Source organism: Chrysemys picta, chromosome 6 (assembly GCF_011386835.1).
Source record: "Chrysemys picta bellii isolate R12L10 chromosome 6, ASM1138683v2, whole genome shotgun sequence".
Classification (NCBI taxonomy): domain Eukaryota; kingdom Metazoa; phylum Chordata; order Testudines; family Emydidae; genus Chrysemys; species Chrysemys picta.
The window spans coordinates 103,272,809-103,286,369 of NC_088796.1; the positions used below are offsets into that span (position 1 = coordinate 103,272,809).

A 13,561-nucleotide genomic window follows, 5' to 3' on the forward strand; every position below is an offset into this window, starting at 1 on the left:
AGTGTGGTGCTCCCCAATCAAAACAAAATCAATATTTTAATTAAAAACAAATGAAAAAAATCATGGAAAAATTCAGACAGGATTAAAAATTTTCAATTCTTCTCAAATGTTTCACCAACTACACTTACCTTTTTCTGACCAGCTCTAATGTATGTATATCTGCACACACACTAGCTAATGGCTGATTGTATTGTGTTGTATATTGACAACAATGTGAAATGGCCACATTGTTTACCAGTGGCAAAGCCATCGATCCGTTATGTAGTTCATCTCAAAGGAGTGCCAATAAAACTTTTACACCACACCTTCTATTCTGCAACTGCTACAGAAGTTAAAGAAAAGGTATTTTTAGAACTTAGTTTTAAAATATTTTGCTAGGGAGTCTTTCCAATAATGCTCCCCCTGTAGAGCCAGAGTTCTGTTTGAGCCCACCTAGACAGGCCTAAAATTGGAACTAATAAACATTAAAAAAGCCTGTAATAATTACCTACAATAACTTTTCCATACATAAAAGTGTGATGTTGGAGTCTGATACCCTGGGACTTTCCATGGGAATCCAAATCTGCCCTTTTACAGCAACTTTCCAGCTGCTTTGTGCTACCTCAACACTACAAAGCAGCAGAAACGGGGCGGGGGGTGGGGGAGAGCAAGAATTCGGCCCTCAGGCACTATACCAATATAAAATTTTTGAAAGAGTTTCTGGGATCATGGCTCTCAAAGCAGAGGGGTCACAGTCACCTGAGACTCAGGGAGGATTACCAACTACCAAGAATTTGGGAAGAAAGTAGTGCCCAATGAGGACTCTGGTACCACAAGAGTGTATTACATGCAATGGACCACATCATCCTCGCTCTGTGATAAAAAGCATGGCAGAGGGAAGTGCCTGCAAGGATTCCCTCCCAGATCTCATCCCAACCTGCTTCCAACCTTTCAGATCCAGTGGAGCCTTGCTACCTACTCCACTTGGTGCTAACCAGCCTTGCAGTGACTAGGCTACACAGACAAGACAATATGGCCTGGGGCTGTAAGCTCTATAGGTCTAGAGACAAGACAATTTGCATCCCCCTGATCCTGGCCCTGCCTCAAGTCTCCCCAAATCCTCCCTCTAGTTCCTTTAACCTCAGCCCATTCCTTCCCCAAACAGATTCTAGACCTGTCACATCTGGAGTGGGAGTGGTGATGCTAAGGAGGTGTCTGACCCTGATCCATGCACAGAGGGTTCCAATCCATATGTGGATTTGGGGGGAGGGAAATGATACCACCCATGTATAGAATGGTGGTGGGGTTGGAATAGTGGATCTAAAGGGATTGTTATAGGTTGAGACCAAAGCCCAGAAAAGCTGAGAAGCACTGCTTCGGGCCTTTGATCATTTCCCATGGACTGATATTTTCTTTCTTTTTGTGTTGCTGAAAGGCAAATACTTCAGGGCATGTCAGTCCTTTATTCTGGATTTTCTACAACTGTTAGAAAACCTCTGTCTAGCTGCCAGGTTCAGGATGCTTTTTGCTCAAATACAGTCCTTCCACTGTTGAGTGTTGCTGGTTCATCCTGTGATCTATAAAATTCGGTCTCTTTCTCTCTGTCAATGTTCAAGAATTTTGTTCATAATTAAGACAAAATACTTTTTTTACCCCAAGACCCTCAGATCTTATTAATGATTGTCCTTTACACCCATTTTAAAATCTTTTGTAAAGTTTTGAGGGTGGTGGGTTTTTGTTTTATAGGAAAGAGAAAAGAGGTTTCCAGAAATGAGGAACTGGAAGTATATATATATATATTTTATAAGAATATGTATAGTGAGGTAAATGACCAATATATTAACTCTGTGTAATCATATGTAAACATGCAGGCATGGGAAAAAAATCCCTAACCCACCCAAAATATGTATCTAACATTACTAGAAGGTGAGAAAGACAGGCATTTGGCATATAAATATAAATTATACAAATGATAGGTCAGTGGTGACAATGTGAGCGGCAGCCACAAATGCAAGCAAGAGCTGTTTTCCTCCCTGTCCTCCTACTCTCAACTGGGAGGTCTGTTGTGTGGTCCTATACCATATTTCAAATCTGAATGCACTGCCTTTGTTCACACACTATAGCAAAGCTCTGTGGTACCTATGCTAGGACTCACTGTGGTTGGGGAAGGATCACTTTCTCAGCGTGGTGAGATTAACACAATGGCTAGCAGGTGCCTTTAGTGCTAGGAGGCCCAATGACATAATAAACTAACAGCAGGAAACAAAGCAGAAAAGCAATACTATTTCAAGCTATTGCCTCAAGACAGTGCAGATTCTGGTTATTGATGGGCTTGCTTCAACTGGGAGAGCACCTTTGTTAGCGCTCTTACTCTTACTTTATTATTAATACAATCACCAATGTAACAGACTTATATTTCCTGTTCATGTATGTTCCAGGTTTCTAATGACACACAGAAACACAGCTAATAACATGAGATTTTTCAAGCACCCCCTCATGCTTTAAAGACATTCTTAACCATAAGGTAATTAATAGGATATGTCAGAACTCTCTTGCATTGGCCATATTTTTAACGGAGTGTTAGTTCATCGCAAGCCGAGGTGTAAATTTATGCTGCTCTAGCTTGCTGCACACTAACTGCTGTGTGGAACTTGCTACAGCACACTAAAAATTCCATAGTGCGCTTACTTTTAGTAGATGGTAGCAGGGTCCACCCAGCCAGTTAGTGCGTGGCAAGCTATAGTGCTGTAGATTTACATCCCAGCTTGATCCTGCAAACTCATGTGAGTACATTTACCCATGAAAGGCAAGCTGGGTGCAAACATATGTAAAGAAAAGTTACTTGCGTGGAAATGTTTGCAGGACTGGGCCTTTGAACACTATTCATTGTAAAAAATAAAACCCTTCACAATTAATAAACTTGTGACTTTTTTAAAACAGAATTTAATACACAAAATGAAACTACAGAATCTGGAGTTCTACTTTCATAGCAATATAATACACTATGGCATATGCTAGATACTTTTGTGGGGGAAAAGTTGAACAGTTAGTTAGCCATAAAGCCAGTGGTTTAGGTACGATTCATGGAAGGGCTGGGGGTGGAGGGAGGGACATAGAGAGATAGATATCCAGTAGACAATCAGACTGAATTACTGCTTCAACTTACTTTGATGTAATTTTAGCTCTGCTTCAATAGTCTTTATAGCAACAAGTTTAGCGCTTGAGCAACTCATGATTATTCCATAGGAGAGTTCAGAACAAGGGGCAGGCAGCATCAATTGTCTTAGTTCTACAGAAAAGCAGCAATGCAGGAAAAAAGCAGTAAACTTATTTGCTAATCCTAGCGTCTGGTTGATTGTTTTACATACCGAGGAAGGGGATGGTAGAGGTCATAGGGCATGATCTGCTTGTATCCATCACTGTTAGGAACAATAATGCCAACCCTCTGAGTAGAAGGTACACACAATAAAACAAACACTAAATGATTACATTATACAATTGTTTTTACATGGTATTAAAAAACTGTCAAAATATTCTACCCACATTGCTAACGTTTTGAAAACAAAATGTAAGAAACCTTTCCAGAGTAATTCTCGCAGTTCACAAGTTGTTCTACAAGTTAACCACTTAGCATACTAATTAACCCTCTGCTTCTTAGTAAGCTACCCCCCACTGGTTCCACTGTTACAAATGACACTAATAAACACATAAATTCTCTCTTCACTTACAAAGTAATTACATGCCATGAGGGATCATTTTTATTCGTACTCTGAAAACATATATTTAGAGCTTGATTCAAAGTCCATAGAAGCCAATGAAAAGACTTCCATTGACTTCAGTGGGCTTTGGATCAGCCCCTTACTTAACAATTACATGGTTGTTTCTGCCCTGCAGATGAAACAGTCCACTGGATTTACAGGAACTTGTGATGCGTAACTAAGGGCATTTTCCATTCCGGGTCCCTGACACTGAGACTCACATCTCTCCAATCCAAAGAAACTCAATTATGTTCCTCTTCAGGGTTCATTTATTTACTTGGCCTTTTTGGAAGAAGTGTTTGTGTGGAGTGAGGAAGACTGAGCTGTTGCATTTTTTGTTGTTGTTTAGCGCTTGTTCTTTGAGGAGTTTATGGCATTCTTGTCTGATTCAATATTGTTTGTGTGTCTAAAGACTGCGATAGGCACTTATGTAAATCAAAATATGTAAAACTGAGAATACCATGTAATATGTGAAAATTTATGAAGTTGATTAGTTAAAAGGTGGACAGCACCTAGGAATGGCCACTTGGGTGGGAGGTGAGAGCAGGAAGGTCTAACTAGAGGGGTCCTATTTGGTTAGCCCAGGATTTTAAGTTTTGGTGGGGTAATGGGGTTTGATGAACTTCTTGCCCAGAGTGACTCCCTCCCTGCCACTGCAAGCTCTCATTGATCCTTGGTCAGTGTTCCCAATGTCACCCATATACCACCCGTTATCATTTTGTCAGGCTGGGAACCTGCCAGAGGCTTGAAGTAGGAGCTTGTGGAAGAGCTGAAGTAAGTCACATTGGAATGAAGTATCTGGATGTAGAGGCCAAGGCTTGGATGATTTTAGAGAGGCTTCGATAGCTGAGAGAGGTTGGGTGAAAGCGGATGAGGGCATCTGTTTGGGGAATGGGTAAGAATAAAGAATTGAGAACTAGTATTCTTCATCCTCAGTGCAATGTACTGAAGAGACATTCTCCAAGAGTTAAAAAGGGTCTTGGCATGTTCAGGCTAAAGAGTTCTGTTCTCCTTTTGATGGGCAGAGTGTTTATGTGGATAATTCCTCCACAATGGGAGAATAGATCCCACTGTATTTCCACAGTGAGGAGTCACAGCCAGGTCAGTGTGATGGAATTTTCCAGCTAATGCATTAGAAGATGCTGAAGCCACTAAAGTGTGTGTGATGAGAACTGGACTGCTCTCTGTCAGGTTAACAACTCTCTGACATGACAGCAGTTGTGTGTGCACACACTGAGAGGAGTCCATGCCTCCCCATCGACTTAAAATCTGAGAGAGTTCCAAGATTTGGGTAGGTTTGGAAAGGGAAGGATGGATCAATTAAAGTTTGTTCAGTAAGCAAATCATTCCAGTTTTGTTCTGACTGAACAGAGAGAGGGGTACTGATTTGGGAAGCTCTTGGTAATATTTTAAATATAATGGACATTTTGTAATGCTCTTGCAAAGTACACCCTCCTCCCCCATCCCTCTACTAGTGCTGCTCCAATCAAAAGTTGTTAGCTCACTCCAGCTCCTCAACCTGCTGAGAAACATACAGGAAAAGATTAACAGCACGTCCAGAATTGAAGCAATTACATTGCCAATGAGGCTACATTGTTTGAGAGCCAAATGGGTTTCAAATCCTAATTTGTAACTCTTTGCAGTAAATAATTAAAACTTTTTAATAAGTTTTTCTTCTAATAAAACCCGGTTTGAACAGTTAGTCAGGAGACTGACTCTCGAGGTTACACACTGCCACCCCAGGGCTGTTGTGAGGATTAATTAGTTAATGTTTGTAAAGCACTACAGAAGGGCCAAACAACACTCTTATTCGGGATGTACAGAGTATTTGACATTGTAAAGCATTTTGGGGCCACAGTTTGTATTTTCATTCACATGTAATTTGTATCATATTGTTTATTCAATCACTGTGTATTTGGGAAATATTGTCAAGGGACTATAATACCATATAATAAATTCTGCAGCAAAAGTGCCAGAGAGAAGCTGAAAAATTTATTGAACTAACCCCCAAGCAGATTTTTCAAAGCAGAACATATTTATCCTATTCCTTTAACAACTTTTACTACAATGACTTTGCTTTGCCATTGTTATATGCTGACTAAATCCCCCCCCACCCAACGCAAAAACTACCTAAGGGTATGTCCACCCTGCAATCTATGGTGTGACTGCAGTATGCACACACACGCACACACACACACCCCCAGCTAGCTTTGATTTAGCCAGCGTGAATACAATAGCAGTGAAGATGAGGCACCACGAGCTGAAGGAGCCCACTGCCTGGATGTGTACTGGAGTGGCTAGTTTGTACAGCAACTTCACTGCTAAGGATCAAAGCTAGCTCAGATATATCTACAGGTGCTGTAGTCACATCTCTGACTGCAGTGTAGACATATCCTAAAACCGGTTCTCAAACAGGGGTATGCATACCCCTCGGAGTACACAAAGGTCAGGACCCTGGGGGGGCTTGCAGGATGGGTTTATGGAGGGGGTCGCAAGTGCAGGGCCAGCATTAAGGGGTGGCAAGTAGAGCAATTGTCCAGGGGCCCAGAGAAACTAAGTTACATGCTTTAGCCCCAGGTGGTGGGGCTCAGGCTTCAGACTCCTGAAAGGGGTACAGTAGTCAGGAAAGGTTGAGAACCACTGTCCCAAAAGACACAAAACAATACAAGATGATTACTGTAACATAACTGCATCCTAGCTAGCCAGTTTACACAATGTACCTGTTGCTACCAATCAAAACAAACAAAAGCGATTCACAAAAAAATACATTTACTTAAAGATCTTCTCTACAGTTCTGAATTGTCTGGTTTCTGACTCAGCAAAAGGTATTTCTGGGTTTTTAAAACTCTTATTAATCAATTGTAGCATCATTGAAATTAATGATGGAAGAGATCTACAGCCAGATCATGGACCCTGGCTCTGTTCACTTTGTGGTACTCTGACCATGCCAAGGGGATGCAGAGCTGCTCTAGGAGGGCAGCTGGATATTCCTCTGATGTAATGGAATCCCTAGGTGGTGTGAAGCTGGCATAACTAGCTCTGTGCCACCTGCTCCCCATTTTGGGCATAAGGAGCAAGTGAGAGGGGCGGAGACAGAGTAAAATGTGCATCAGATGCAGAGAAGTCTCCAGGGGACTGCTGCAGCCAGTATAATTTAAAGCAGCCCCCAAGCTGCACTAAGATATACTGGGGTCCATTTTGGTCAAATGGAAAAGTGTCTTGACCCACCATTCCTCACCCCTAGTTTCTGCACTAAGCACAGCTCAACTAGACTCGGGGGCTGGGCCCAAAATGTTTAGGTGACATTTAATAATACTTTGGACTTCTTATATATGGGGGTAGGTGGTGGGGGAAGAGAGAGAGAGAAAAACTTGTTTAATAAGGCTGCGGTGGGAGTAACAAATGGGACTTTTCATGCACCACATGGCACAATCCTACTCCGGCAGGGGCATGGGCATGGACTAGATTTTAGAAGGCTGTCCTCTCTCTAACATGTAAATTATGTCTTCTCTCACTTGACAAGTTGCTTCGTTCACACTGCAGTTTTGCTTTATTTCTACATGGAACCTGGCAGGTTTGCTCTTTGAGTGCATCTGCCCAGCTGCCTTGGGAATGAAACATGCCAAGACTGGGTGCACTACGAAGGCCGGCTATTTACCTAGAATGCCCCTTTTCACTGTTAAGGCCAGAAAGTTGGTCCTAGAAGCTGCTGCTGTTCAATTGTATGGAAAAGCACCACTGCACCTCCAAGTGATTAATCTACCTTCTAGACACTTGGGGCCTTATTCAGCCCCATGTCAGTGCAGGTGCCGACACAGGGATGCAGGGCAGGCAGTTTGCCTCTCCCCCAGTTCATGATGAGCAGGGGCTTGAACAGCCCCTGGGTGCTCGTTAAAGCAGACCTCAGGGACATAGAATATCTGGGACACAAGCCTGTCCTGGCCATACCCCCTCTTGCCTCTGATCTGTTGCCCTCTGCATCAAGGGCTCATGTGGAAGTGGCTTTGACTATGCCCGCGGGGGGAAATTTACACCTATGGAGACAGTGGAGCATTGCTAATGCTAAGGACCAGAGGCTAATGATGGTCTTTCGTCTGTCTAAATGGATGCCTATTATTGGTTTAAATCAGAGAATCTTTTAGGGGCTGAAGCCCCGCTTTGTGGTGGATCTGCACCTGGGCCCCACATGTACCTAGAGCAATTGCTGCATCCCACCTCTTCCCCATTCCCTGCCTTTTCTCATTTTTAATGATTTTGCTGTCCATTTGTGACTCTTATTCTTCCCCTTCCTTGCCCCTCTGTGAAACCACCACTTCTTAATCCCCCTCTCCAAGTTCTCTCCCCCAGATTCCTCTCCCCACCAATTTTTCTTCACTGTCGCTCCTAGATCCCTCCCACTATGAAAAATGTGGCCAGGGTCAATTCTCCTAATAATCAGGAACTCTGGGGTCTGCTAGGTCCCCAGCCAATAAACAGTTCTTCTGGCTTGCGGGTGAATTACAGGGGTGTTTTCTTCTTAGGAAGTGAGTGAAGCATGGAGAGAAAAATCATTGCAAACTCACCAGCATGCACATCAACCCCCCAGTTGTCCCAAATTTCTGGCTGATGTTTAGTGCAATCCCTTGAAAATAGTGTTTGCCCCTTTCTTCTCCTATAGCTCCCTGGTCCCCCCCTCCATTCCTTGTGGCTTAACTCAACTCCTCAAATGGCTTCCTCCCATAGCTCAGCCCATCTGCCCTGGAGACACTGACACAGAGAGTGCAGGCTCCTCTCCTGGCTTGTTAGTGGCCTCTTCCCCACTTCACTACATGCATCTGGCTCCCAGATCTGCCACCTGTTGAGCTGAGCACAGGTGCAGAGGGTTGGAGCTGGGAGCAGCAACCAGCAGGAAATAGAGAAGGGGACTGCAAAGCAGCTGTCTTCCTCACAATCTCAGGATAGTGTGTACATGACTTCTTTGTGATGGGCTCCAATTGGGTCTGTTGTCACCTAACCAGGACTACTGGCAGGAATGCTGGCAGTTTCCACAGCACTGATTACTGGAAGGATCTATGCAGGAGGCAAGGGCAGGATCTCTTGGTGCATCTGGACTATCTGTGAGCTCCAAAGGGAGCAAAGAAGAAAAACTTGGCCTGATCAGCTGCTTGAAGAGAAGTCAGGTTGGGGGCTTAAAAGGAACTCTCCCTGGTTTCAGCCTTCTAGCTAAAGAGCATTGGAGGGCACTTCTGCACAGAAGACAGGAATCCTGCAGATCCCTCATCCCCACTTCTCTCCCCCAATCTCTGCAAGCCTTTCTGCCCTCACCTCCAAATCACATTGGGCTAATTGGAGACAGAAGTAGAGAAACTAGAGAGTCTCAATCCAATCCCCAGGTTACCGGTACTAGATAAGTTCATGGAGGATAGGTCTATCAATGGCTGTTAGCCAGGATGGGCAGGAACAGGGCCGGCTCTGGCTTTTTTGCCGCCCCAGGCAAAAAAGCCTCCGGCCGCCCCCCCCCCCCCAGCGCGGCAGGGGAGGGCGGCCGGAGCCCCGGGGGGAGGGCAGCAAGCCCCAGCCGGGCTCCGCTCTCCCCGGCAGCACCAGGGGGAGGGCGGCGAGTCCCGGTTGGGGCTCCGCTCTCCCCGGTGGCCAGAGCGCCGAGGGGAGGGCGGCGAGCCCGCCGCGGCTCCGCTGTCCCCGGCGGCCAGAGCACCGGGGGGGAAGGCGACGAGCCCCAGCCGGGGCTCCGCTGTCCCCGGCGGCCAGAGCACTGGGGGGAGGGCGGTGAGCCCGCCGCGGCTCCGCTGTCCCCGGCAGCCAGAACGCCGGGGGGAGGGCGGCGAGCCCCGGCCGTGGCCCCGCTCTCCCCGGCGGCTGGAGCCAGAGCACCGCACCGCCCCCCTCCAGGTGCCGCCCCAAGCACAAGCTTGGTGGGCTGGTGCCTGGAGCCGGCCCTGGGCAGGAATGGTGTCCCTAGCCTCTGTTTGCCAGAAGTTGGGAATGGGTGACAGGGAATGGATCACTTGATGATTACCTGTTCTGTTCATTCCCTCTGGGGCACCTGGCATTGGCCACTGTCAGAAGACAGGATTCTGAGCTAGATGGACCTTTGGTCTGACTCAGTATGGCCATTCTTATGTCACACCTCCACTAGTGATCTGCACCTGAAAAGGCTGTAAAAATGCTGCCATATAAAACTAGAGTTACTATAGAGGCCAATATTCACAGGAGAGTCATGATTTCATTGCACTGTCCCATGCACCATGAGAAAGTCTCATATTTTAGGTTAGGCATTCTGCCATTAAGTCACAGTGTGATGCTGCTGCATTGTCACATCGTGAGGACGATGACACCATGATTTTGTGAGATAATTGCACTGTGATTGTTTTGTTCTGCAGAACAGATACAGTACTCACCCTTAAAAGTGAAGCATTTTCATACATTACTATCTGAGATCACCACTGATTCCCCCCAGTCTTAGGAGATATCTGTGCTAATGGCTTTTTAATTCAAACTTCTGTATGTGAGCAACCTACTTCTAAAGTAAAGGCACTCCCATTTCTGGAATCTGGATCATCATGCTTAATCCCTAACTATATAGCCAAAAGACAAGTGCCTTACACTTCACCAGTGTCAAAAAGCCACAAGTGTAATATTCTATTTATTAAGTTGACAGTGCCTTACATCTGCCAGGTGCATTAGACAGGTAAAAGCCATTGTCGGCTCTCTAAGGAACTTATGAAACTGAGCTGATTGTCAGTGGCTACTTAAATACTCATAATAAAAAACTGCAGATGATCCTTTTGAGAAAGCCAGCTTTTCTCACATCTCTGGCTCAGCATTCTAGAGTGTCTCATACCTAGATATTGGTGGATTCTCATCTCATCTATCTAGAGCTATAATGTCTCGTCATTGTAACAAATGAAAGCGACCTCCCTGGGGTGCATCTCTTTCATTTTTCCTTGCAGAAACGCATTGCTAGCATTTACTATACATGACATTGCTATAGACTTCTGAAGACCAATTCCAGAATCTGTATCAGACTTTTTGAAGCTCTCATAACTGAGGTTAATCAAAAGTGGCAAACAACAGTTTTGTTTTGTTTTTTAGAGAAGGGTTCCCAGAGTAATGTTGTGGGTTCTGATTAGGCTTGGCAGTTTGTTTAGATGCCTTGGAATGGGTAATGTCAATTTAAATTGGGAAGCAGCAAAAGCACAAAAGTTACTTTTCTTTCTGTGGCACATATAATAAAGCCCCTTAAAATATGCTGTGCCACCAATTAAAACAGAAGATGTCAAAATCAACAACATTTTCATCTAGTCTAACTTTTCCATAGTGATTTAGATGAGGTCTGATGTACATAGGGATTAAAATTTGTGATATCTTCTTCCACTAAACAACCACAGCAGAATATCCAGTGCGAACCGGCCAGGTCTATACTAGCGAGCTTACAGTGGCATAGCTGCACTTATTCGGTTGTGTCACTGTAAGATTGCTCGTCTAGCTGCTCTATGCCAATAGGAGGGAGCTCTCCCGTCGACATACTTAAGCCACCTCCAACGAGCACCAGTAGCTGTGTCAGCAGGAAAGTGTCTCCCACCAACATAGCACGGTCCACATTGGTGCTTCTGTCGGGGTAACTTATGTCACTCAGAGGGGTGTTTTTTCACACCCTGAGCAACATAAGTTATGCCGACAAAAGTGCTAGTGTAGACATAGCCGATTCCAGCAGTCAACTTTCTTTCTATATTTGCTGGAGTTTCATTCTCAACAAGTGCTTCATTAAAATAGCCTGCAATCAACTTTAACATATCTTGCTCTAGGACAGACAGAAATCTGAGTTTGGTGCTAACACTAGCATGGAAACTGTTCTCTGCCATGTAGCTTATTAACTGCTGCTGATGGCACCCTCCTTGTTTCCCTTATCTTATCTCGTCCTTTAACATTAATTAACACTTTTACACTGATGTTACTCAACTGCACATAGCTTTTAACACCTCCCAACCCACCCTCCCTGCCTGTCCTAACAAAATCATCTTGTGGCTTCATTTCAGATTCCTTCAGCTCTATGCAGCATTTCCGGTTTTTACCTACATGTCCGCAAAAGAAAACAGAAAACTGCTTCTTCAGGCAAGCAGAGGATTCACAAGCACAATTCTATTTTATCCATCCTCCTGTGCAACTCTAATGACCCACTTGCCGCTACTCTGGTATCATCCTTGACTCTAACCTCATTCTCTTCCCATATTTCCTTTGCCTTCAGACACGTATATTATCATCTCAACTGCATTGCTCATACCTAGTATATCGCAAATTCAATTCCATGCTTACTAAAATCCTCATCCATACTTTCATATCCGCTTGCCTTTACTATTCAGTTAGTCTCCTCTGGCTCCTAAATCCTACCTATGAAGACTGCAGCATGTGCAGTACATCCTACTGTCCACCTTCTCACAAATACAAAGAAGGATGAACAATTTCAGTAATACCATCCGACAGCTACACTGGCTCTGCATTCATTTAGGAATAAATTAGAAATTGCCCTCCTTACTTTTATAATTCCATGCACTTCACTCTACCTTGTATGACAGAGCTTGTCTCCCCACTGTTATTTATCCACTCCCTACGTTTAAATAATATCAGCCTCATTTCTCTAGTACACACAATTTCATCTGCATTGATGTGACAGCCACCTTCTTTGCATCTCCTACCATCTGGAAAAGGCTTCCTTGTCTCATCATCTCATTGACTTGATCTATTTCTAAATTGAATCCAAAATAATCTTTTTGCCTCTCTCTGGTTAAAATCTGCAATTAAATTATGTACAGTAACTACAAGGCATTTTGGAGTCATTTTATATGGAAGACTATTCAAAATAAAGTTTATTGTACATTGCAATGGAGGGCAATAGGGATAAGTGAACTATCATCTCTCAGAACCTCATAATCACAGATTTACTGTTGCTACTGCATGCATCAGAGAGAGAGGGCCCCTTCTCTTCAGAAATGTGCCAGAACTCTAATTTCATTTATCTTCTGACAAAGAGTGCAGTGAAAACAGGAATACTGATTTACTGCGGTAGTTGCCTCATAATTGCTATCAAATTAAATACATTTAAAGGAGGTGATGACAAGCTAAAAGGAAGGCAGTTGGCAATTTCCTGCACTGACTGCCAATTTGTAATGAACCAAAGAGACCTTTATGATTAGTTAAGAAAATATCTTAGTCCGCTTTTTAATTGTATGTGTTCATTCATGATACTGAAACACTAGCTGCCTCTCTGATGAGATTCACAAAAGGTCACCACACAAATGTCTTCTATTGTTGTTGAAGAAATACTAGTGACCTTCATAATCAAATCATCACAGAGTGAAGTGGACTATAAAGTCCATGCGATCTTGTTCTCTGATGGGTTTCCAAGTACTCTGGCTTGATCTGAATGGTCATGACATACTAGGAATGCTTTCATGTGCTATGATTTGTAACACGCTACTGCTGTTAGAATAGCTAAAAAGTTAACAACTAAAACTAAAAAAAAAAATAGGGACAACAATTTTTATTTAATACTGAAGTTTCATTTTGCTTCTTGGTACCTATCAGATACTGTGCCAAATAATATTACGTATACTACATACACGCACATGCGCATACAGAAATGATACGTCAGAATGCCAAAGGGCGATGGTTTATTGCAATTTTGCTGGGAATGCTAAACATTGAAGCTATGTTTGGGAATGACCTCAGGTCTCCAGGTGTTGAAGGCCATGTCTGAACCAGAAAATCTTCCAAAAAATTCCCACCAGTATTAGCACCAGTTCTGGTAGGAGCCATAGAGTCAAGGC

The 13,561-nt window shown here is 43.8% G+C and overlaps 1 protein-coding gene across 10 annotated transcripts in view; it reads right to left on the reverse strand.

The window, feature by feature from the left end:
* Positions 1 to 13,561, reverse strand: part of ADAMTSL1 (ADAMTS like 1) — a 690,570-nt gene that overhangs the window by 128,970 nt on the left and 548,039 nt on the right. For 9 of the 10 annotated variants that reach the window (XR_010588651.1, XM_065549471.1, XM_065549470.1 and 6 more), the window contains one exon: positions 3,348 to 3,398. The exons of the other annotated variant lie outside the window; for it this stretch is intronic. Coding sequence is in view for 8 of the 9 variants with exons in the window: in XM_065549471.1 (XP_065405543.1) it covers positions 3,348 to 3,398 (51 nt within the window). In the remaining variant the exon portion in view is untranslated. The remainder of the gene's footprint in view (positions 1 to 3,347; positions 3,399 to 13,561) is intronic. 10 annotated transcript variants of the gene reach the window in all.